The sequence below is a fragment of the Juglans regia genome, chromosome 1, assembly GCF_001411555.2.
Source record: "Juglans regia cultivar Chandler chromosome 1, Walnut 2.0, whole genome shotgun sequence".
In the NCBI taxonomy this organism is placed as follows: Eukaryota; Viridiplantae; Streptophyta; class Magnoliopsida; order Fagales; family Juglandaceae; genus Juglans; species Juglans regia.
Window position 1 is genome coordinate 4,305,794 of NC_049901.1, and position 22,513 is coordinate 4,328,306.

The 22,513-nt window shown below is 32.8% G+C and overlaps 2 protein-coding genes across 3 annotated transcripts; both read left to right on the forward strand.

The window, feature by feature from the left end:
* The first annotated feature begins 12,387 nt into the window (after positions 1 to 12,387).
* On the forward strand, positions 12,388 to 14,195 carry LOC108992090 (UPF0481 protein At3g47200-like). Of its 2 annotated transcripts, none has more exons than XM_035694032.1 (2): positions 12,388 to 12,555; positions 12,709 to 14,195. In XM_035694032.1, the coding sequence occupies exon 2, from the start codon at positions 12,743 to 12,745 to the stop codon at positions 13,997 to 13,999; it is 1,257 nt and encodes a 418-aa protein (XP_035549925.1). In that variant the 5' UTR covers positions 12,388 to 12,555; positions 12,709 to 12,742; the 3' UTR covers positions 14,000 to 14,195. The 2 variants fall into 2 exon arrangements, with proteins under 2 accessions (XP_035549925.1, XP_018822083.2); XM_018966538.2 differs by having other exon boundaries at positions 12,478 to 12,555; positions 12,694 to 14,195.
* A 6,141-nt stretch (positions 14,196 to 20,336) lies between these two features.
* On the forward strand, positions 20,337 to 21,698 carry LOC108992072 (UPF0481 protein At3g47200-like). The gene has a single exon (XM_018966521.2). The coding sequence runs from the start codon at positions 20,427 to 20,429 to the stop codon at positions 21,621 to 21,623; it is 1,197 nt and encodes a 398-aa protein (XP_018822066.2). The 5' UTR covers positions 20,337 to 20,426; the 3' UTR covers positions 21,624 to 21,698.
* The last annotated feature ends 815 nt before the right edge of the window (positions 21,699 to 22,513 follow it).

Consider the following 22,513-nt stretch of genomic DNA (forward strand, 5'->3'; position numbering starts at 1 on the left):
ACGGTGATGCCATCATGCCACTGTCTTAGATTCCACAGTATAATTAATTAATTACATTTTTATTCGATAAATATTATTTCATAAAAAAAAATTTATAAATTAATATAGATCTATCTTATAATAATTTAAAGTACTATCGCAAACCACTTTAATCTGCAAATTTATTTTTATAATAAATTTCCTTATAACAAATACATTTTTCTTATCCGAAACTTCCTTATTTAATCCAAATTCAAAATATAAATTATAATAGGGAGGACGGCATTTTGATCCACATATTATCATTTTTCTCATCTTATATTAAAAAACTATTAAATTCTAAATTAATTATAATTTTCAATTTCCATGTATAGTTAGTATTTATATGTGAAGATTGTATGGTATGATCAATTTTTTGTCGATAAGATCCTAATTGAAGGTGAAAATTAAAAAAGTACAGATATGTTGAATTGAGATGTCACGGTGTTCGGAAATACAGGTAGAAATTTCTCAGGATTCCGGCCAAAAGAGGTAGTCCAATCAATGCCCAACGTTCCATTTCCCAACAATAGTATCGTCAACTTCAAGTGGACCCAAAACGGTACGTGCACGCGGTTGCTAGGAATAAGGATAAACCCCGATTGTCCGGTAAGACTGGAGCTCAGAAACCAAATCTTTGAACTCTGACGCAAAACCGACGACAAAATATGTGGAAAGATGGTGCTAGCGGGCGGTTCAGCCTTTATTTGGATGTATAGTTAGTTATAAATTTGTTATTCTTTTTTTTTTTTAATTTTCTTTCAAATGTTTTTTTAACATTCTTGATCATTAAAAAACATAAAAATATATAATTTCACTAATAACTACTTCTTTAACTATTAAGTAAAAAATTAAAAAAAATAATTTAAAATGCATGACCGTTAAGTTTGAGGGGCTTCACAAGTTTTCCATGTTGAAAAATGAGATACCCATGGCAGTTTACTGTTTATTGTTTAGGCTAGGTTCGGTGATGAGATGATTTAAGATAATATGAGTTCATTTGTAAATAATAATATTTTATAGATCTTATTGAAATGTGTTTGAGTATAAATAAGTTGAAATATACGTATGAATATAAATAGGATGATATGAGTTTAAATATTTTATAAGAAGTTGAAAAGTAGTACGTTTCATTGATGATTAGTTTAAAATGGATTGAGATAATCTTGACATCCAAACATAACCTACTCAGTTGTCCTAAGTGGTATTTATTTTTATTTTTTGTTTAACACAAGGCATAGAGTAAAATTGTAAAACGCGAGATTAGAATTTCCCGCAATACCTCGTGGTTCTCATCTCATCTCTCCCAAAATTTTAAACCCAAATCCGGCCACCACCATCCACATTGGCATGTAGATAAGTCTCTCTGTTATCATCTCTCTTCTATAAATCACTATTAGCCTGTGGTGGTGACTGGCAATTTTCGAAACTCACAATTTGTGGGTTTGGACGATGTGGCCGGAACAAGAGACCGAAAGCACCCCGACACTCGTTGAATGTGCGGATGAGAGGGGTTGAGGGAGACGAGTTGAGCCTATGTTCTATTAGGATTATTGTGTAAAGTGTAGTGCAAAGGGATATCGCTACTCAAATATGTTTAACCAGTCTTACGCACGTCATTACATGGCAACAAAATCTTTTCACAACTGTCTTCTTGGTCTCATTTTGTTTTCCTGTTTTTCTCTCTTGATGTGAAGAAACAATTTTAGGAGGCTAAAAAGGAACAAGAAATTGATTTAGAATCTGGACGTGGACAATGAAGATAGGGCCACAAATTTACAATTGATATCAAACACTTGGCATCTTCGATAAAAGATGCAGAGATGTGCAATGATGTGTTCTTAGTCTCCTAAATGCTGCATCTTTGAAACTTGTCATACTCTCTAGGCCTAAAGAAGAGGCATTATAAATCCGATGGATTTTCTATTGGGCATCTCCGCCTGATCGTCCAAGCTTGAAAGCCACAGAGAAAATCAATCTGCAATGCCTCATCTCCTGATCACCTTTTCAGAGATAGTGCTGACAGACATCATAAATTCTAATAGGGACATGGAGAAAGAAGCTCGTGAATGTTATGCCAAATCAATTCATTACAATTGGGAAGAATTTGTTAAGATCTTGGCAATTTGATGGTTGGTTTATTATCGAGTTGTTCCCAAAATATGGTTCGAATGAGGTTATTGGAGCAAATGATCATATTTTTATACCATAAATTGATCTTGTTGGAAAATCAAGTACTTTGGATGGTACTTGGAGAGTTTGTTCGCCATGACCAAGGACCCTAACTATGAAATTCCTCTGACTCAACTTGCCAAAAAGATTTTTAGAGCATTAGTAGTGGCCTAGCCATTCTTTAGCCAAGTTTTGACTAGAAAATTTACATTTTCTAATTTAGCTAACCATTTTTCAACAATACCAATTAATAAACTCTCTAAATCTATAACTATTATATTAAAATATTGATTTTGACATTTTTATTTATTTTAATTCTAATAGTAATTGGAATATTTATTCGTTATTAAAAAAATACATATTAATTTTCTAATGATGATATTATTCTAATGGATATAATTTGTTAACGGCTATATTTCTCCAACGAATATATTCTTCCATTATAAAATATAACATTTCCTCAACAATTTTATTCACTTCAACTCAAGCTTATCTGTGAAATCATTTTATTTCATTTTCTTCCAATGTATCGTTCGTTTTTTTTTACAAAATGACACTTATTGATTTAGATTCTGACGAATAATTTGAGATAGCGAGACAACTTGTTCTCGAAGAAGAAGGATCAAGCTCATTTGGTTCTTTTAAAAAATCATGTAGATTCATCAGACACGACCGATTACAAGCCCACCAAAATTTTTTTCACGACTATTTTGCTGATCCTCCAAGCTATCCTCACAAATACTTTCGAATGAGGGTTCGAATGAGTCGTTCTATATTTCTTCATATTTTATCTGCGGTAGAAGCCCATGAACCTTATTTTGTCCAAAGACAAGGTGGTTCTGGATGACTTGGTTTTTCTTCTCTTAAAAAGATTACAGTCGCTTTGAGGATGCTTCTATATGGTGTCACGACTGATTTTATAGATGAGCACTTGATTGGAGAGACTACCGCATTAAGAAGCCTAATTTTTTTGTCAAAATAGTTGTTTTAATTTTTTCTGAAGAGTACTTCAAACCCAATAATGATGACATTGCTAGATTACTTGCAGTTGATGAGAAACGTGGATTTCCAGGTATGTCAGGGAGCATCTATTGTATGAACTGGAAGTGGAAGGACTGCTCAACTGCTTGGCATGGTATGTACTCTGGTCATATCTATGAACCAACAATTATTTTAGAAGCAGTGGCTTTTTACGATCTATGGATTTTGCATGCTTTTTTTTGGATTACCTGGATCTCATAATGATATAATGTGCTTGATAGATCATTTATATTTTTTTACCTTACTCAAGGGCATACTCCGGCTTTCAATTACACAACTAATAGTCATAACTATGCAATGAAGTACTACCTTGCTGATGTCATTTATCTGCAATGGATAATATTTGTTAAAACCATCTCAGCTCCCTAAGAAAATAGGAAAAAATATTTTGTTGTAGCCCAAGAGTTCGCAAAGAAGGATGTGGAGTGTGCTTTCGGTGTGCTTCAAGCACGATTTGTTATAGTTCGTCGCCTTCAAGGTTTTTTGACGTTGAAACGCTTAACGATATTATGATGGTGTGTCAACTGGCCCTATACCTAAATTTAGCGAGTTCATTTAGCACCATCATGGTGTTAGAGATAGGAAAATTCTTTGTCAACTCCAAACAGATTTCGTCGAACACTTATGACAACAATATAATGCCGCATAATATTTTATGGTTGTATTAATGTTTCGTGTCACTATCATGTATAGTTGTATTAAAAAAGCCAACAAACATTAAAGATTCCTAAATCATCAAATAAACGTTATTCCATAAAATATAAAAAAAACGTTGGAGTTAAAGAATCCAACAAACATAAACAGACTCCTAAAATGTCTAATAAAATGTTTCTCCTAGCATGACAACATAAAAGACTCCTAAAATGTCAAATAAAATCAAAGGTTCAAAACATCAAATAAATGTTACTCTACAAGAAAAACAAGCAAACAAACATCAAATAAGATATTAGTCCATAAAATACATGAAAACTAATCTCTCATAGCACGAGTTGCTAGGATTTCCATTTGTCGTTGAAGATAATATTCTTATAGTATTGGAGGCATGACACTTGTATTAATCGTCATAATTCTTTATTTTTCCTTCTTTTCTTCATTCCGTACTCTCTCCTGATCAACTAGGACATTCTTTTTTTGAATATGCACTTCCACTTACCTAAGACTCACTTCCTATTACCTAAGACAAAGCATCTGTCTCTCATGATTACGTGCTTCTTGCATAAGTACGATTTTACTTTTTCTATCTTCATCATCTCATTTAGTACTATGAGAGAATCTGACTCAATTCTTTCTTTTCTCTTTCGTTTATCTTTCTTAGCTTTAGGGCTTATCGGTCGATCCAAATTTGAAGAAGCTGTAAGGAAATCCTCATCTTCGCTTAAATTTACTAAATTTGGCTGGTGTGCTGTCACAGACAATAACAAATAAAACCTATAATTCTAAAAATACATGTAGTAGTGCAAGTAAGGATCGTTCCCATAGAGAGTATTTAGCCTAGTTTTATGCTACGTGAACAAGGATTTGGGGGGTTTGAGTATAACGAAAACAATTTTAAGAAGAACAACTAAGAAACAATTCAAATTAAAGTATCGAAATCAATCAAAAGAACAAACATTGGCCTAAGTCAACATCCACAATCGAAATTTTACAACTGATCATTGATGCAAATATATATTAATTCATACTTTGAATATTTACTGTTAGAATTATTTTCCTATCTCCCCTTAGTCGTAATTAATTAAAAAACAAGCGATCTAATTAACCTTAACCACTAAACAACCCAAGATAAACGCTAAAGGTTTAATCTAGTAGCAACCTTAAGAATTAGAGAGATCAATGAAGCTAAACAACACAAGCACAAACGGTTGCATTTAATTTCGTCGAGCGTTCTTCCTAAGATCTAATAATTTATGACGCAGCAAATCATCAAATCTTAGTTGCTTCAGAAATTAGAGGAATCAAACAATTACGGATTTGATGTCTAATCTAGCAATAGATTGCAACGAATAATAAACTAGTAGGCCTCATAGTAATTAAATGAGACAATAATGAAAATATGCATTTTAAAACATTCGATACTATCATACTCAAAACAGAAATTGAACACTAAAAACAAATCAGATCTCACAGTTTTATTAATTCCAAGGTTTCCATTTCCTTCGATCAATTATGAAAGTTTAGCCATACAAAACCATCATGAAAATTGGAAAGAGAAGTTAGAGAAGAGGGGAGAGAGATGCCCTAGTATTATGATAATTTTCTCCTTTTACATGTCCATGCCCCCTTATTAGAATTCTCTCAAATCTCCTAAAATGTTTTAAACATTATCCTCAAATAACCATATCCAAATCTGACTTAATTAAGGGAAATATTAAAAATAAAATAGAGTCATAATATAACTAGAAAAGTGGTATTTTCCAGCTGTAACTTTCGTACACCAGATCTCCAAAACGTCTGCAATTAAATCGCACATTTGAATTGCACGATAAGGCCAAACGTTCTAAAACGTCAACAGTGCAGGTGTGTCAACTTCAAGCCTGATTTATACCTTTATGCAGCCAGTATCTTTCAAAACTCAAAACATGAAATTGTAGATCTTTGTCTTGGTGTTCCATAGCATCTTGAATCATCTCAATCGGAGCTCGGATAAGAGAGTTATGCCCAGATTACGAAGTAGTGTCGAAACTGTCCAAAATTGCCCAATTAACTTCCTTTTGCATTAAACGACTCCGTTTGCTTCCTAAATAAAAATATAAGAATAATGAATACATTTAGGTACCAAATAAGTATAAAAAACTAAACGTTAAGGGAGAAAAATATGACACTTTACATTCTCATCATTGGCATTGAAGTATTTGAACTTGACTATGATTTTTTCTTCGGCTTCACTATTTTCATATGTTCCACCCACTTTGAATGTAATCTCAACACGCGCCAACAATGATCCAAATTGAAAGCTTTCTTCTCTAATTCTAGGTACATGACCTTTGCCATGCCAATCTACATAAAGTTAAGTATCATGAAGTCAAGTTTAATTGCGCATGAAATTGAAATAAAAGACTGGTCATAATTATGTGTGAAAGACCACCGATTATTATGCATGAAATCCAAGAAAATGTGAAAAATATATATTGTCTTGCTCATTAAAATTACTTTGATGCATTCCTTCAACTTGTGCCAAGTAACCACAAAACTTATCTATCGCTTGTTGAATCGTCAACCACTTATTCATTAGAGATGTGCAGTTATGTGTAGAATCAAGTTTCTTGTTTTTTCAAATTATTTATGAATTCTTTTCCATAACATCACGTGTTTTTGATGTTTTCATTGCACCGCATCTAAGGAAACTTCAAGACATCTCTCCACAAGCATCAAATCTTCATCGTTACTAAAATTTGTATCTCGGTGTGATTTTCGTCCACTAGGTTTAACCTCAATAACCTCAACTTAAGGTGGAGATAGTTGTTGTCATTTATTTCATTTGTGGATTCCATAAAAAAATCATTGCTATTTAGAAGATTTGTGAAATAGGAATCTTGGTGAGTTCTTGAATCTATTTCCATTAGAAATGTCTTGACATGGACATCTATTTTACAAATCTCGTCTAATTCTCACAATGTCACAAATTCATTGAGAATCAAATTGAAACATCATAAAATCGCATGAAAAGAACAAATAATAAATCCAACATTCTGAAAGTTGGTATATTACCCATTTAGCAACTTTGTTCCAATATGGACTTTAAAGTACAAAACATTGGCAACAATGTGAACGGGTATAGAGTCATCCAATCTCATTATGGGAATTGATTTCACAAAAAACAATGAATGGACAGGTTTGTAGAAGTAAAGGAAACACGTGTCTTGTTAATATGTGTTACAATTGAAAATCTGGGTTGCTTATTGTTAATATGTGTCACACACACACATCAATATGATTATTAGTACCAAAATCTGGGTTGCTGATTGTTTGTACCAAAATTATTGTCATCACAACATCAATATAACAAGGGAAAAAACAAAAGGAAAAGAAGTAACTCTACACTTGGCTAAGTGTTGTTCAAATGGTAATAGCTCTACTTATTTTGTCAGGGTGAATTGTCAAATGGACAAGAACAAATTGTTTTAAAAGCTCAACCTTTATTTTTCACATTTACACAAACACTTGGCTGGAAAATAACAATGGATTGTTATAATGTTGTGTTCATAATTACAAGCATAAAACATATACATCAACATAGCTACTATTAGAAAAATTATCATAACAAAGGAATTAAGGAAATGCGATTAGGAGCAGCGAAAACCGTAGGAGAGTCCTTAAATCTCATATTTCAACCAAATAAAATCTCAAATCAACAACCAAAAGCTGAATATTAATTTCAAAAAGCAACCCAAAAGAAAAACATCAAATAAAATGACTAAAAGATGCTGGAAATGGCAATCCAAATCGCATAAACGTTACTCCGAAAAAAAAAGAACCTAAATCAGAAACATATGGAAATAGAAACACTGCCCAATAAAAAAAATCGAAAAAGAACAAAAAAATGAGAGTTCAGCGACAGCGTGGGCTTACCGAAAGACATTTGGTGGCAGCGGTGGCAGACATCAACGATGGCAGATGAGCTGATTTGGGGAGAGTTTGGCGACGACAACAAATTTGTTTTGGGGAGAGTTCAGCTACGAGAACAAAATTTGAGTTGTTCTGTGTTTGGTCTTTTAGGAGCTGTATTGTGGAGAAAAAAGACTGAGCACAAAATCGTAGTTTCTGAAGCGGGAATAATAGTTTATAGTGAAAAAATGATTTAGTCGATCAAAAACATGAAAGTTAAAATTATTGTAGATATGTTGAGTTTGATGTTGATGCATTTTAAACAAGCTAGCTTAATCTTAGCTAAATTTTGACTATGCCTAGCTCAACACTAGTAATGCTCTTAGTCCTGATTTCTCATTCACACCTCCAGATCACCTTATCCAAGGCATCGAGCATATCCTTCGCCTGTTGAGAAAGTGATTAATTGGTTTCACCAAATAAAGAGGAGGAAGGAAGCAACTCAAGATGAAAAGTGATACATTCTGCTACGAGCCTTGTAAAGGCTGGAATCGGATTAAAAAATGGTATTTCTACTAGAAAGCATTTTGGACATAAGACTCAGAGTTGGGCATCCTTGAAATCCCCCAAATAAAGATTTAGGAGTCAACAGAAACCATCTTGTGGAATCTTATCACTTATTAGCTTTGAACAAAGCTATCCCAGATGTGAAGCTAGGCGCACTTCCATGCCATATTTGTAGACAAACTTATTAGCTGCGGTAAAGATATAGAGATGCTTTGAGAGAATGAGATTTTTGATAACTGGTTGAATTCAGAGAAGGCTCTCCTGCTCTTCAACAAGCTTTATTACAATACGATACTGGTGTCAAGGCCTAGATGGCAAGCAGTGCTTGTGCGCAACTATTTCTATCAATGTTTTAAATATTGTACTGGTCAAGGTACTGGAACGAAATATTTCGATATCAGTACTATTTTGTGTACCGTTTCGGAATAGTTGATATATGAATAAATTATATATAAATTATATTTCAAAATAATAGTCTATATATGAATAAGTTATATATAAATACATATATATAAATTATAAATAGTCTAGTCTGAATTATGAGTCAAAAAATAAGCTTGTAGTTTGAAAAAATGAAAAAAAAAAACAAAAAATTAAAGGTCGAAATATAGGCCAGTATTTGGACTAGTACGAAATATATGTAATACCTGTACTGGACCAGTGGGCCAGTGGCTGATACGGTATATTTCGACTGTACCGGTTGGTACGGTATTTAAAACAGTGATTTCTATACCCCATGGGCTGTTATCTCCATATTGACCGTTACCACCTTGCTTATCCTCACATTTTTACAAACTGTATGCAGCATGAAAAAATAGTACTATAGCCTCGTCTCATCAAACCTGTTATATAATTTGTCCATCTAATATCAGTATCAATTGTGAACAAAGTCATGGGATCGTTGTTTACTTTGGATATGCATTTTAGTGTTTCTTTTTTATATTAACTACTTCTTGAAGAGATTGCTTGAACTTTTAACTTCTGGTTGCATTTCTTCAATTAATGATTCTCGTTCATGTACTTGAGCTGTTTTTGTTGATTCATACTCACTATTACTAATGTTGTCAATTTTGTCTTCATCACTACAATTCATTTCTTAAAATTGTCACATCGTCATGAGATTGGCAAAAAGATTGATTAACTCTAAAAATCCACCAGACTCGGACGCCGTTTTCACCATCGATGTCAGCCGATACCTCGCTCCACCCTCCTCGTGAGAAAAATAAAAGAATCCACCTTTTTTTTTTCAAGGTAAGCATAACATAGATTAATTAAGTGGTTACAAAGATACAAGATTCAATAGGGTAAGAGTCCCCAACAATCATCCCAAAACAAGTAAAATCAATACTAGAGAAAATAAAAAAGCAGGATTTGGAGTCAAAAGTTTGACTCCCACTCATTTCCCACTAAGGGGAAGCCGCTTAAAGTGGTTTTAACATATATAGTCTGATAAACAGACTATAAAACTACAACTTAAAGCCGTAGTTGAGAGTTGTGTGCTGCATTTTACTGGTCTGGTCCGACCGAATGAGACTTTTACGATCATTTTATTTTGATCATTGGTTAGGGACGCATGAACATAGGAAAAGAGCAACGTGAAGATGAGCTAATATGTCGGCATAGGACTGTCACTGGCCGTGGTGGCGCATACGACTCTCTAGGGAAGAAGGTAGTACTTGGATCTAAGAGATCCGCTGACCCTGATGGTGTCGCGGGTGGCAGTAGAAGACTCACTCGCCCTGTCACGGCGGCGCGTGGGTTTCACGTGCACTGTAAGCTGTGCATGAGATATACGCACTACTCGTTTGGATAGTTTTCTCCTTTTGTCCGATAGATCGGCAGCTGGGAAGTCCGATGGTGGGGCGTGTGGCAGTCATAGAAGGTCGGTAAATAGTAGATCGGAACATCTTGATGCTATAGTTGGAAAATTAGAAAAAAAAAATTAAAAAAAGTGATATACATGGCCATCGATGGCTGGATAGTCAGAGAGAGAGAGAGGAGTAAAAGCTCTAATCCAGAGAGGCTAAGGGTGCGTTTGGATGTTGAAGTGAGTTGAGATGATAAAATATTGTTAGAATATTATTGTTTATTATTATTATTATTTTAGAATTTGAAAAAAATAAATTGTTTATTATATTTTATGTTAGAATTTGAAAAAATTATAATGATGAATTAAGATAAATTAAGATGAATTGAGATGAACTCAACTTCCAAACGGAGCCTAAGATAGCTAGTTGGTTGAGTGGATAGAAATTCGATTGGAAAGAAAAAGAATCCATCTTTATTAGTGTGCTTTTGCTTTTTTTATTTATCTTCTTTTTTTTTTTTAGGCAAAAGGGCTCCACCTTTGGTTTTGCTTTATTAAGTTTTGAAATAACTAATTTTGGTTTAGTTTTGTCCATCATTATCTCGATCTGATGCTTGTAATGCACATCGTGATAGTGACGGCCAATATTCGTTGCGCTTTACAACGTCAGAAGTTGCTGTTTGGGGGATCTAATCCTAATCCTTTCAACATATATACATGCCATAGTAAAGATAGAATAATGCTCGAGTACTTACATTATACACAAACTGATAGGGAAGTGACACTGCCACATCATCTGGTCAATGGTCGAACGTTGACTGTTTGACCATCAAGCGTTCACATAGCATGCCACGTTAGTCATTGTAAAGAATATACTGTTGTGACAGAGCCATGTGGCATGCCACATATTTCGGCATTGACCAATAATATTAGGAAAATGCTAGATGACCGTTGAGAGCTCCGTTGAGCTCTAGTATTTTTTTTATATGTATTTTTTTAAATATTTTTTACATATAAATATTTTTAATAATTTTAAATATTTTAAAAAAATAAAATAAAAATTATAATATTATTAAAAAATATTTTCTTAATCACGAAGTAAAATAAAAAATAATATTTATTCTATTTCGTAATTAAAGAAATACTTTTTAATGATCTTTTTTTTACTTTCTGATTAAGAAAGTATTTTTTAATAATATTTTAAATTTATTTGATTTTTTAAAAATATTTAAAAGTGTAAAAAAATCTATATAAAAAATAAATTAAAAAAATACACATAGAAAAGTACATGCTAAGCCCAGTGGGAGCCCCAACGGGGGCTGTAGCATGACTATTTTAAATATTTTAAAAAAAATCATAATATTATTAAAAAATATTTTCTTAATCATGAAGTAAAATAAAAAATTATAAAAAAATATTTTTTAATATTTTTTTACTTTCTAATTAAAAAAGTATTTTTTAATGATGTTTTAAATTTATTTTATTTTTTTAAAATATTTTAAAATATTAAAAATTTATATAAAAAAATTATTTAAATAAAATACATATAAAATAATACTATGAACCAACAGAGCCCCACGGGGACTGTAGCATCTTCCATAATATTATATCTGGGTGATGCATGGCGGTACCACGTAACAGTACTAATACGTGTTCGATCCCGTGCACCATATATACCCTTGTTCATTGTCGATAACAAGAAGTATTAAATTTTTGTTTAGATATTGAATTGAGTTAAGGTGAATTAATTTTTTTTTATAAATGGTAATAAATTGAGATAGTGGAATAAATTTTGTAAGATTTATTTAAGATGAGTTTAAATGTATTTAGATGTTAAGATAAATTTAAATGTATTTATGAAAAATTAAAAAAAAATTATAGTTCCTATATAAATAGGTCTTAAATTGAAAAATATTATAAATTTCACGTATAAAGAAATTTTAAGTTGAAATAAATTTAATAATTTAAAAGTTAAGTATTTAAATATTAAACTCAATTTAAAATTAAACTAAAAGCGTCTAAATTAACATTTTAACGGTTCTTTATATAAAGTAAAAGCAAACAGTTGTTCTAGGGCACATGTTATGTGAACAAGCAAAATAAAGCTTCGAAAAGAAAGCTGGGAAGTGTGCAAAGAATTATCCTCCCTGCCCGAATGGTTGCAGAAAGTAAAGGAACCGTCAAAAATGCGTTCGAGATTTGGATATATATATATTGCCTTTTCCTTTTAATTCACTACGCAAAGAATAAAGTCTCATGGGAATTCGCTTTTTTAATTTGGGTACTTTAGCAATATAAAAACCAGGCACTTCGTCGTGATCAGAGTGAAGGGTAAGAAAAGGGTTAAGAAGAGTGAATTACTTCCCCGAAGACATCATCTGTTTAAGGAAGCGTTGCCATGCTCGGTAAGAGCCACTTTTTCTTTGGATGTTTTTGGGATCTGAAGCTCCATTTGTTGATTAGAACTTACTTATCTCTTCTGTTGATCTGTTTTGTTCTTTTTGTCCTATCTTTCATCCTTTCTTTTATTTTTGTAACTGAAGAAACAATATTGACAGACAAAGAAGGAAGATCAGGAAACAGAACCAAAATATGGCTTTGAGGCAAGGAGATAGCGTCACATTCAATATCGAATCCTTGACATCTTTGATAGAAGATACAAGATCCCATGATCTGTTCATACCCCCTAAGCCTTCCATCTTTAAAACCCCATTAATACTCAGCAGGCATAATGAACAAGCTTACATCCCTGACGCGTTTTCTTTTGGCCCTATTCATCATGACAAACTAAACTTCAAAGCCTCAGAAAAAATCAAAGCTAGGTATCTGGAACGCCTTATCTCTAGGTTTCCGGATACAAAGCTAACAGAAATCGTCAAATCCATCGAGGCGGTGGAGAAAAAGGCTCGTAAATGTTATGCATGTCCAATCGATTACACCCCAGATGAATTTGTAAGAATTTTGGTAATTGATGGTTGCTTCATCATTGAGCTGTTTCGCAAGAATTCTTATACTGAGCTTAGAGAAGTAGATGATCCAATTTTTACCATGTCTTGCATGCTTCAGTTTCTTTACCATGACTTGATATTGCTTGAAAACCAACTTCCTTGGATGGTACTTGAGCGCTTGTTTGGCATAACCGTGGAACGTAGACAAAGCAAGCCTCTAATGCAACTTGCAGTAGAGTTTTTTGCTAATATTTTCTCATCCACACCTCCTCCTGTGGTTTACCCAATCCAAGACATAGAGCATATTCTCGACCTGTTTAGAAGATTGTTGATTTCATCAGTTGGAGGAGAAGAAGAACGGGAGCTTGGGTGGCAACCCATGCCTTCTGCCACGAGCCTCGTCGAGGCTGGAGTCAAATTCAGAAGGAGTGAATATAAAAGCATCTTGGACATGAAGTTCATCAATGGCGTCCTTGAGATTCCTCCGTTACTGATTCAAGAGACAACAGAAACTGTCTTTCGGAATCTTGTCAGCTTTGAACAATGTTACCCCAATTGTGATGCTTGGTTCACTTCCTATGTCGTACTCGTACACAACCTCATTAACACTGCCAAGGATCTGGACATACTCTGCGAGAACGAGATTATTGATAGCTGGTCCAATCTAGAGGATGCAGCCCAGTTCTTTAACAAGATTTACAACAATACTTATGTCAAGAAATACCATTACCTAGGACTTTGTCAGAAAGTGAATAGATATTGCCAGCGCAGGTGGCCTAGGTGGCGTACAGTGCTTGTGCGCAACTATTTCAACACCCCTTGGTCTACTCTTTCGATAATGGTTCTTGCTATGCTTTTGATCCTCCTCTTCTTACAAACTCTGTTCACCATAATTAAGTAAGTAGTATTGAATGTAACTTTATCAAACTTGTTGTACAATTAATCCCTCCAATGCTCTCTTCTTTTAGGTCTGGCGCCAATTAAGTTGATTGTGGATTGCGTGCAAAAATAATTAATGTATGCTTTGGAGTATTACCTATTTTTTTATTGGTTTTTTTCTCTAAGCAAATGGAATGAGGGATATATATTGTTTTGTATTATTTTCCTTTTATTTAAAGTGCCTCTAATCGATTTTTAGAAATGTTTTAACTATATTTTTTTTATAAAAATAAACCGACGTGTATTGATGTGATATCCCACATTGCTTGGGAATGAGAAGTTCTTGCTCTTTATAAGATTCTAATGGGAGTCCAATTGTATCATTGACTAGTCCTTTTGGAGTATAGGTCATGTGGTTTGGGCCTTCTATTGGGGCGTTACAAGTGGTATCAGAGCCTATTCCAACCAGAAATGTGGGACTTGAGTCGTGCCACCTACGAAGGATAGGCTCGGCGAGGACGTTGGGAATTTAAGGGAGAGAGATTGTGATACCCCATATGATAATGATAAGGGTAGGTGATGTATGAGATCCCACATTAGTTGGGAAGGAGAAGTTCTTGCTCTTTATAAGGTTATAATGAGACTCCAATTGTATTATTGACTAGTCCTTTTGGAGTATAGATCATGTGGTTTGGACCTTCTATTGAGGCGTTACAATTGATGTAGTAATGCTTGAAATTGTAAAATCACTACAAGAAATATTATTTTTTGTGGTAACCAGATTCACCGCAAAAAGCACTAAAAATGGCTGCAATTAACTTTCCCCCACGATTTTCCTTCACCTCGAAGTCGTTGTTATCACGATGTCTTAATTGAGAATTTGTGCGAAAAATAAAAATGAGCTGCAAATAATAGCTTTTTCCATATATTTCTTTTGTCGGAAAAAGTCCAAAACCTTCGCTTAGAAAAAATGTTAACCATGGTTAATTGTCATTGGGAGCAATTTTCCGACACATTTTTTTATCACATGAAATATTTATTTGTCGCGCCAAAAATAAGTCTTTGCTGCGACTTCTACTGCGGGAAATACTCATATGTGGTGATAATTGATAGCCGAAAAAAACCCTGCGGAGCAAAAAATTACATCGCCAAAAAAGACCCCTTAAAAAAATTTGCACTAAATAGAATACATAAAACTAGAATATATTCACTAAGAAACCAAAAAAGAAACATATATATATATATATGGCGAATTAAACACAGTATTAAATCCTTCATTTTAATACTTAATTATACGAATGTAAATGTTTTGTTGAGCTTTTATTAATACCTCATAAATGTGTCTATAATGCAATTTTATTAACAATCATTTATAGCCAAGAAAAATACCCTAAATTGATATCTATTTACATATTTATAATTCTTAACTTATACCCAATCTAGAATAACAAGATCAAATCATTCTAAATTTGACAATTTTACCTTACCTTTTTGAATAATCCAAAGTAATAGCAATCTCAAATCTAAATAGTTTGATGTAAAAGATGTAATTTTTTAAGGTAATGCTCAAACGGTGATAAAGGCCTTACAAGATAGTGAGGACAAATAGTCATGGATAGGTCAACTGATAGATGACATAAGACATGCTTTCTCTCAAAGATCAAATTGCGATTTTCCTTCACCCTGAAGTCGTTGTTATCACGATGTCTTAATTGAGAATTTGCTGTGGAAAACAAAAATGAGCCACAAATAATAGCTTTTTCCAGAGATTTCTTTTGTAGGAAAAAGTTCAAAAACTTCGCTTAGAAAAATGTTAACCATGGTTAATTGTCGCCGGGAGCATTTTTCAGACGCTTTTTTATCGCATGAAATATTTATTTGTTGCACTAGAAACACATCTTTGTGGCGAGTTCTACTACAGGAAATACTCATATGTCGTGATAATTGATAGCCGAAAAAAACCTTGTGGAGCAAAAAATTACATCACCAGAAATGACCCCTTAAAAAAAATTTGTACTAAACAGAATACATAAAACTAGAATATATTCACTAAGAAACCAAAAAAGAAACACACATATATATATATATATATATATGTATGTATGGCGATTAAACACAGTATTAAATCCTTCACTTTAATATTTGATTGTACGAACGGAAATCATATGTCTATAATGCAATTTTATTAACAATCATTTATAGCCAAGAAAAATACCCTAAATCGATATCTATTTGCAGACTTATAATTCTTAACTTATACCCAATCTAGAATAACAAGATCAAATCATTCTAAATTTCACAATTTTACCTTACCTTCTTGAATAATCCAAAGTAATAGCAATCTCAAATCTAAATAGTTTGATGTAAAAGATGTAATTTTTTAAGTTGATGCTCAAATAGTGATAAAGGCCTTACAAGATAGTGAGGACAAATAGTCATGAATAGGTCAGCTGATAGATGACATAAGACATCATTTGTAGAGAAGAAAACAGTGTGGCTCATAGTTTATCCAAGAGGGCTTTACAGTTAGAGAGCATAGCAATGTTAGATTGAAGATGGATCAACTGAGATTTTTTTTTTTTTTTTTGTAATGAAAGATATATATGGCTTGTAATGATTAAGGGCTGGTTTGGATTCAAAGATAAAATGATATGGTTTTAAATGAAAGATGAAAGATGAAAGTTGAAAAAAATATTGTTAGAATATTATTTTTTAATATTATTATTGTTTTGAGATTTGAAAAGATTAAATTGTTTATTATATTTTATGTGAGAATTTAAGAAAGTTATAATGATTAGATAAGATGAGATGAAATACTTTTTGAATCCAAATGAGCTTAATTCTTTTATTGTTAATAAATGAGAAGAGGAGTTCCGATTTTCAAAAGTAAATAAATGAATGCACAGTAAAAAAAAATACAGTAAAAAAATGTACAGAAAAAAAGGGACAGAAAAATACACGAAAAAACGTAAAACGCAAAAAAAATGCACGAAAAGAACGCGCACAAAAGAAAAAAAGCACCAAAATATGCATAGGAAAAACGCACGAAAAAAAAAATGCACACAAAAACGTAAAAAAAAAAAGCACAGAAAATACAAACAAAAAAACGCACAGAAAAAACACACGAAAAGCGCACAAAAGAAAAACAACGCACAGAAAGAACGCACGAAAACACAAAAGATAAAAAACTCACCAAAAAAAAAGGCAGAAAAAAAAAACGTACAGATAAAAAACTATTGGATTCATTTTGGACAAATGGAAGACAAAGTAGACAAAGTGAGACACTTTGAAGGGTCAAATTACCATTTTCCTATATAGCTATATCAGATATCGCCAACGCAGAGGGCAGTATTGGAATTGGCTTGGCGAAATGTATTTTCATTTTTAAATTTAATTAATATCACCTAGACCTACATTGAATTAGAGTTAGAGCATGTTTGGAATTGAGTTTGAAAGCTTAAAAGGACAGTATTAGATCAATTTGTTTAGTAAAATGTATTTAATTTATCTTTAAATTTAGCTAATATCACCTACATTTGACTCACATTGAATTAGAGTCTGTTTGGGATTGAGTTTGAAAAGTTAAAAAATACTTTTAATTATTTAAAAGCTATTTAAAAAAAATGATATGTTTGGTAAATTTAAAAAAAATGTTTTAATTACTTAAAACAACTGAAAGTTTACTTTTTTAAAAAGCACAAAATTGAAATTGTTATCGAAATACTCTTGCAGATAATTGTATATTTTTAAAGAATTAATGTAATTAACTTTAAAAGTACTTTAGATACATGTTTATCAAATAGTAAACATCTTTTCAAGTATAGAGTTTATTATTTAAGTTATAAGTTATAAGTTATATTTCTCACCACAATCTCAAACATGCACTTAGTCAAACTAATTTCATCTAAATGGCATATATGCATGGTGCATGCATGTGTGCAGTAATGCTCCTGCATGCGGAATTATTTCGACACATCTAACTAGGGTTTAGTTGCTGTTTGAATAGTAAGTTGAAATAAAAATAGAGTTGAATATAATATTATTAGAATATTATTTTTTAGATTTTAAAATAATATTATTTAATATGGATTGAGATTTTTGAAATGATGTCGGCCTGACTACGTCCAATACGGATCAAGTAAAGACAGACTACAAATCAAAATTGAAAAATTATATTTATCATTTTCACACACTACACATTACACACCATTCTTATTATTCTTATTATTATTATTTTATTTTTTTCTCTTACTAAATATATGATATATGAATGACGAGTAGAAGAATTTAATTAATTTAAGAAAAAAAAAATGTAGTGTATGAAATGATAAGTAATAAAGATCATCAAAATTATTGAGAAGCTAGACTCATACATATGCTAAAAAGAACTGTAAGCTGCAGTACATCAGCTTCTCTCTCGTATTTTACCTTACAATTTCGACTATAAATTATAGCTTAAGCGTACAGTACGTAAAACAAGTTCAAAGAACGCATGAGCCATGCTGCATGCATGTCCTGCTACAGAGTAGAAGCAAGCAAGCAAGCAAACCCTTGGAGAAGTTACGAATATAAATTTTGCATCCCACAGAACCTCCAAAATTTATCCCTGCAGCCCAAATGGTTGCAGTATTCTTGCAGATGATGACTAGAATATATAAAGAGTTCAATTTATAATTGCCTTTTCCTTTTAAATCCAAGAAGCAAAGAATAGTACTGTCTTCTGGGGGGGGTACTTTTAGCTTTACTATAAACAACAAAGGCACGGGTAATCGGGGAGAAGAATCGGATTCAAGAAAGGGCTTAAGATCATGAGTGTAGTTCTCCGAAAACATTTGATCAAGGAAGCGTTGCCATGCATGCTACGTGAGAGTCACTATTTTTTATTTTTTTTATAAACTCAGAGTAACCCATTATTGGTGCTAAAGCATGATTAATTTCTCAGAGTAACCCATTTTTTATTTTTCAACGCACAGTACTAGGTTTTAGCTACCGTTTGGATTATAGTGAGATAAAATAAGATGAAATAAATTGAGATAAAAATTTAAAATTGAATATAATATTATTAAAATATTATTTTTTAATATTATTATTATTTTAAGATTTAAAAAATTTAAATTAATATTTAATATATTTTATGTATAATTTAAAAAAATTATAATAATAAAATAAGATATAACATTTCTTATATCTAAACTCGTCCTTTTTTCGCTTGACATTGGCAGCTGTTCATGTACCCTATTGATCCTCATGATATTCGTACAAACTTTATACAGCTTTATTGAAAAATCAACATACATTGAAAAAACTAAATAATAAAAAAAACAAACTGATTATTTTTACATCTCAAAATTAACTGCTAACCCAGCTTGCGTACGAGCTAGATCATGCCGTTTAACAGAAACCTCCCCTGCAGTTGAAAAACCTTGAGATAAACCTCTAGCTAGCCAGCACATGATCTTAGAACATATCACCAAATTTGAATATAAAATTCATTCCATATTTAAGCATTGCATTCCTTGATCAGAAGGCTCATCCCAAATTATCCTCCATTGCGCGCGCGTACATGTGTCCAATGCACAACACTCATCAAAATTATCGAGAAGCTAGACCACTCTGCATACATACTGCTTCCTCTCTCGTATTTTACTTTACAATTCCGACTATAAATTATAGCTTAAGCGTACAGTACGTACAACAAGTTCAAAGATTAACGCTGGCATGAGTCATGCATGTCCTTCTACAGTACTGTAGAAGCAAGCTGCAAGCAAACCCTTACAGAAGTTAAGAATACAAAATTGAAAAAGGCTACTATGATGCCTCAATCATACCGCTCAAATGTACCGTTTGGTAAAATTTTTTATTTTTATTTTAATACATAAAAATAAAAATAAAATCTAAAGCGCGCCGCAAAATAGCCTGACTCAAATTATTTACATCCCACGAAAGCTTAAACGAGTTCCAAAATTTATCCTCGCAGCCCAAATGGTTGCTGATCATGATGGCTAGAATATATAAAGAGATCAATTTATTGCCTTTTCCTTTTAAATTTACGAAGCAAAGAATAGTACTACTGTCTTCTGGGATTCGTTTTGTAATTCTCCGAAAACATTTGTTCAAGGAAAAGTTGCCATGCATGCTCCGTGAGGGTCACTATTTCTATTTTTTTTTTTTTTATATAAACTCAGAGTAACTCATTTTGGTGTCTAAAGCTTGATTAATTTCTCAGGTAGATCAACTTGTACATGTATAACGATCTCGATCGTTTACTTTATTTTTTTTAATTTGTTCTGTTCTCTTTGGCCTTGCTTTCGTTTCTTTTATTGTTATTTCTGAAGAAACACATTTTGCAGATAGCAAAGGAACAGGAAACAGAACCAAAATATGGGTTCGACTGCTAATGGAGATCGCATTACGCTTTGATAAACTCTACGATATCCCATGAACTGTCAATGCTGCCCAAGCCTTCCATCTTCAGAGCCCCCACCATTCTCTACAGGCTTAATCCGCAAGCTTACATCCCCGATGCATTTTCCTTTGGTCCTCTTCATCATGACAAACCAAACTTGAAACCCGCAGAAAAAATCAAAGCTCGGTATTTGCGAGGCCTTATCTCTAGGTTACCCTCTCCGGACAGGGACACAAAGCTAAGAGAACTCGTCAGATCCATCGATCCTGTGGAGAGAAAGGCTCGTCAATGTTACGCTGGGCAAATCGATTACACCCCAGATGAATTTATTCAAATTTTGGTAATTGATGGTTGCTTCATCATTGAGCTGCTCCGCAAGAATGCTTATCATGAGCTTAGAGAAGAAGATGATCCAATTTTTACCATGTCTTGCATGCTCCAATTCCTCAACCATGACCTGATATTGCTTGAAAACCAAGTTCCTTGGATGGTACTCGAGCGTTTGTTTTGCATGACCATGGAAGATGTAGACCAGTGCTCCCTAATGCAACTTGCCATGGAATTTTTTGCTAATATTTTCTCATCCACACGGTCTAGTACTAGTCCTGCTGTGGATCGCGCTATACTCCAAGACATAGAGCATATTCTCGACCTGTTAAGAAAATTGTTGATTTCATCAGTTGGAGGAGACGAAGAACGGGAGCTAGGATGGCGACCCATGCCTTCTGCCAGTAACCTCGCCGAGGCTGGAATCAAATTTAGAACGCGTAAAGAGTCCCACAGCATCTTAGACATAGATTTCAAAAATGGTGTCCTTGAGATCCCTCTTTTACTAATCGAAGAGACGACAGAAACCATCTTTAGAAATCTCATTAGTTTTGAACAATGTTACCTGAATTGCAAAGCTAGGTTCACTTCCTATGCCGTGCTCCTTGACAATCTCATTAACACTACCAAGGATGTGAACATACTTTGCGACAACCATATTATTGCTAACTGGTTGAATCCAGAAGATGCAGTCCAGTTCTTCAGCAAGCTTTACTACAATTCTTATGTCAAGGAATATTATTACAAAAGAGTTTGCCGGGATGTGAATAAATATTGCCAACGCAGGTTGCCCAGATGGCGTGCAGTGCTTGTGCGCAACTATTTCAACAATCCATGGGCTATTCTTTCAATACTGGTTGTTTTTGCGTCATTGATCCTCTCCTCTCCTTGTTACAAACTGTGTTTACCATAAAACAGAAGTAGTGCTAGCTAGCTGTGTCTTGTAACTTGTAACTCAATTCGTCAGACTTGTTATACATGAACTCGTCCCTCCAAATTAAATTTCCTTTTCAATGTGAATTACAATAAGACAAGATCAGTAGTTGTTTATTTATTTATTTCTTCACAAGCGAAGAAACCCGTACTACTCAAGCATTGCATCGGTACTTGAGAAAGTTCATGATCCACAACCTCCATGACGTAGTACAGCCCAATGCACACAGCATTGGACTTTCTTTTCTTTTCAGTCAAGATTTTTATGATAGGGCCTCATACTCTAGTACTAGATAATCTGAGACTACATCAAATCTAAGTTGGGGACTAATATGTCTCTAGCATAATGGCAGCTAGTTAATCATTAGTAACGGATAATTGAGATTAGATTAGTAATGATAGATATAGTTATTGTAAAATATTATATAAAAATAGTATCACTTTTCACGATGTATTTCATAATCACGTTTTAAAATGAGGGTTTTATTGTAAAATATCATATAAAAGTAATACCATTTTACAAAAATACCTCATTTTACATCATGTATTGTGAAAAATGTTGTGTATATCATTATTTTTTTTAAAAAAAAGTGAGATGTACTATTAAAAGATTAATTTTTTTTTATGAGTCTTAAATTTTTTTAATTTTTTTTTTCAAAATAAGTATGTGATACTTACGCACTCTATAACGACAAATATTATTTATGTTGAGATAATTAAGAAAAGAAGCAAAATAGAGAGAACTCTAAAAAAATTGATTAATCTAAAATTTAAAATTTTGAGAATTTTTTTCAAAAGAGGAAAATCTAAATTATTACTTGAAAATTAAATACGTAATTAAACAAAAATCTTGCCTAAAATTGAAATCAT

Excerpts from the sequence above, each read along its gene's own strand:
- LOC108992072 (XM_018966521.2), top strand. The coding sequence starts at position 20,427 with ATGCTGCCCAAGCCTTCCATCTTCAGAGCCCCCACCATTCTCTACAGG.
- LOC108992090 (XM_035694032.1), top strand. The coding sequence starts at position 12,743 with ATGGCTTTGAGGCAAGGAGATAGCGTCACATTCAATATCGAATCCTTG.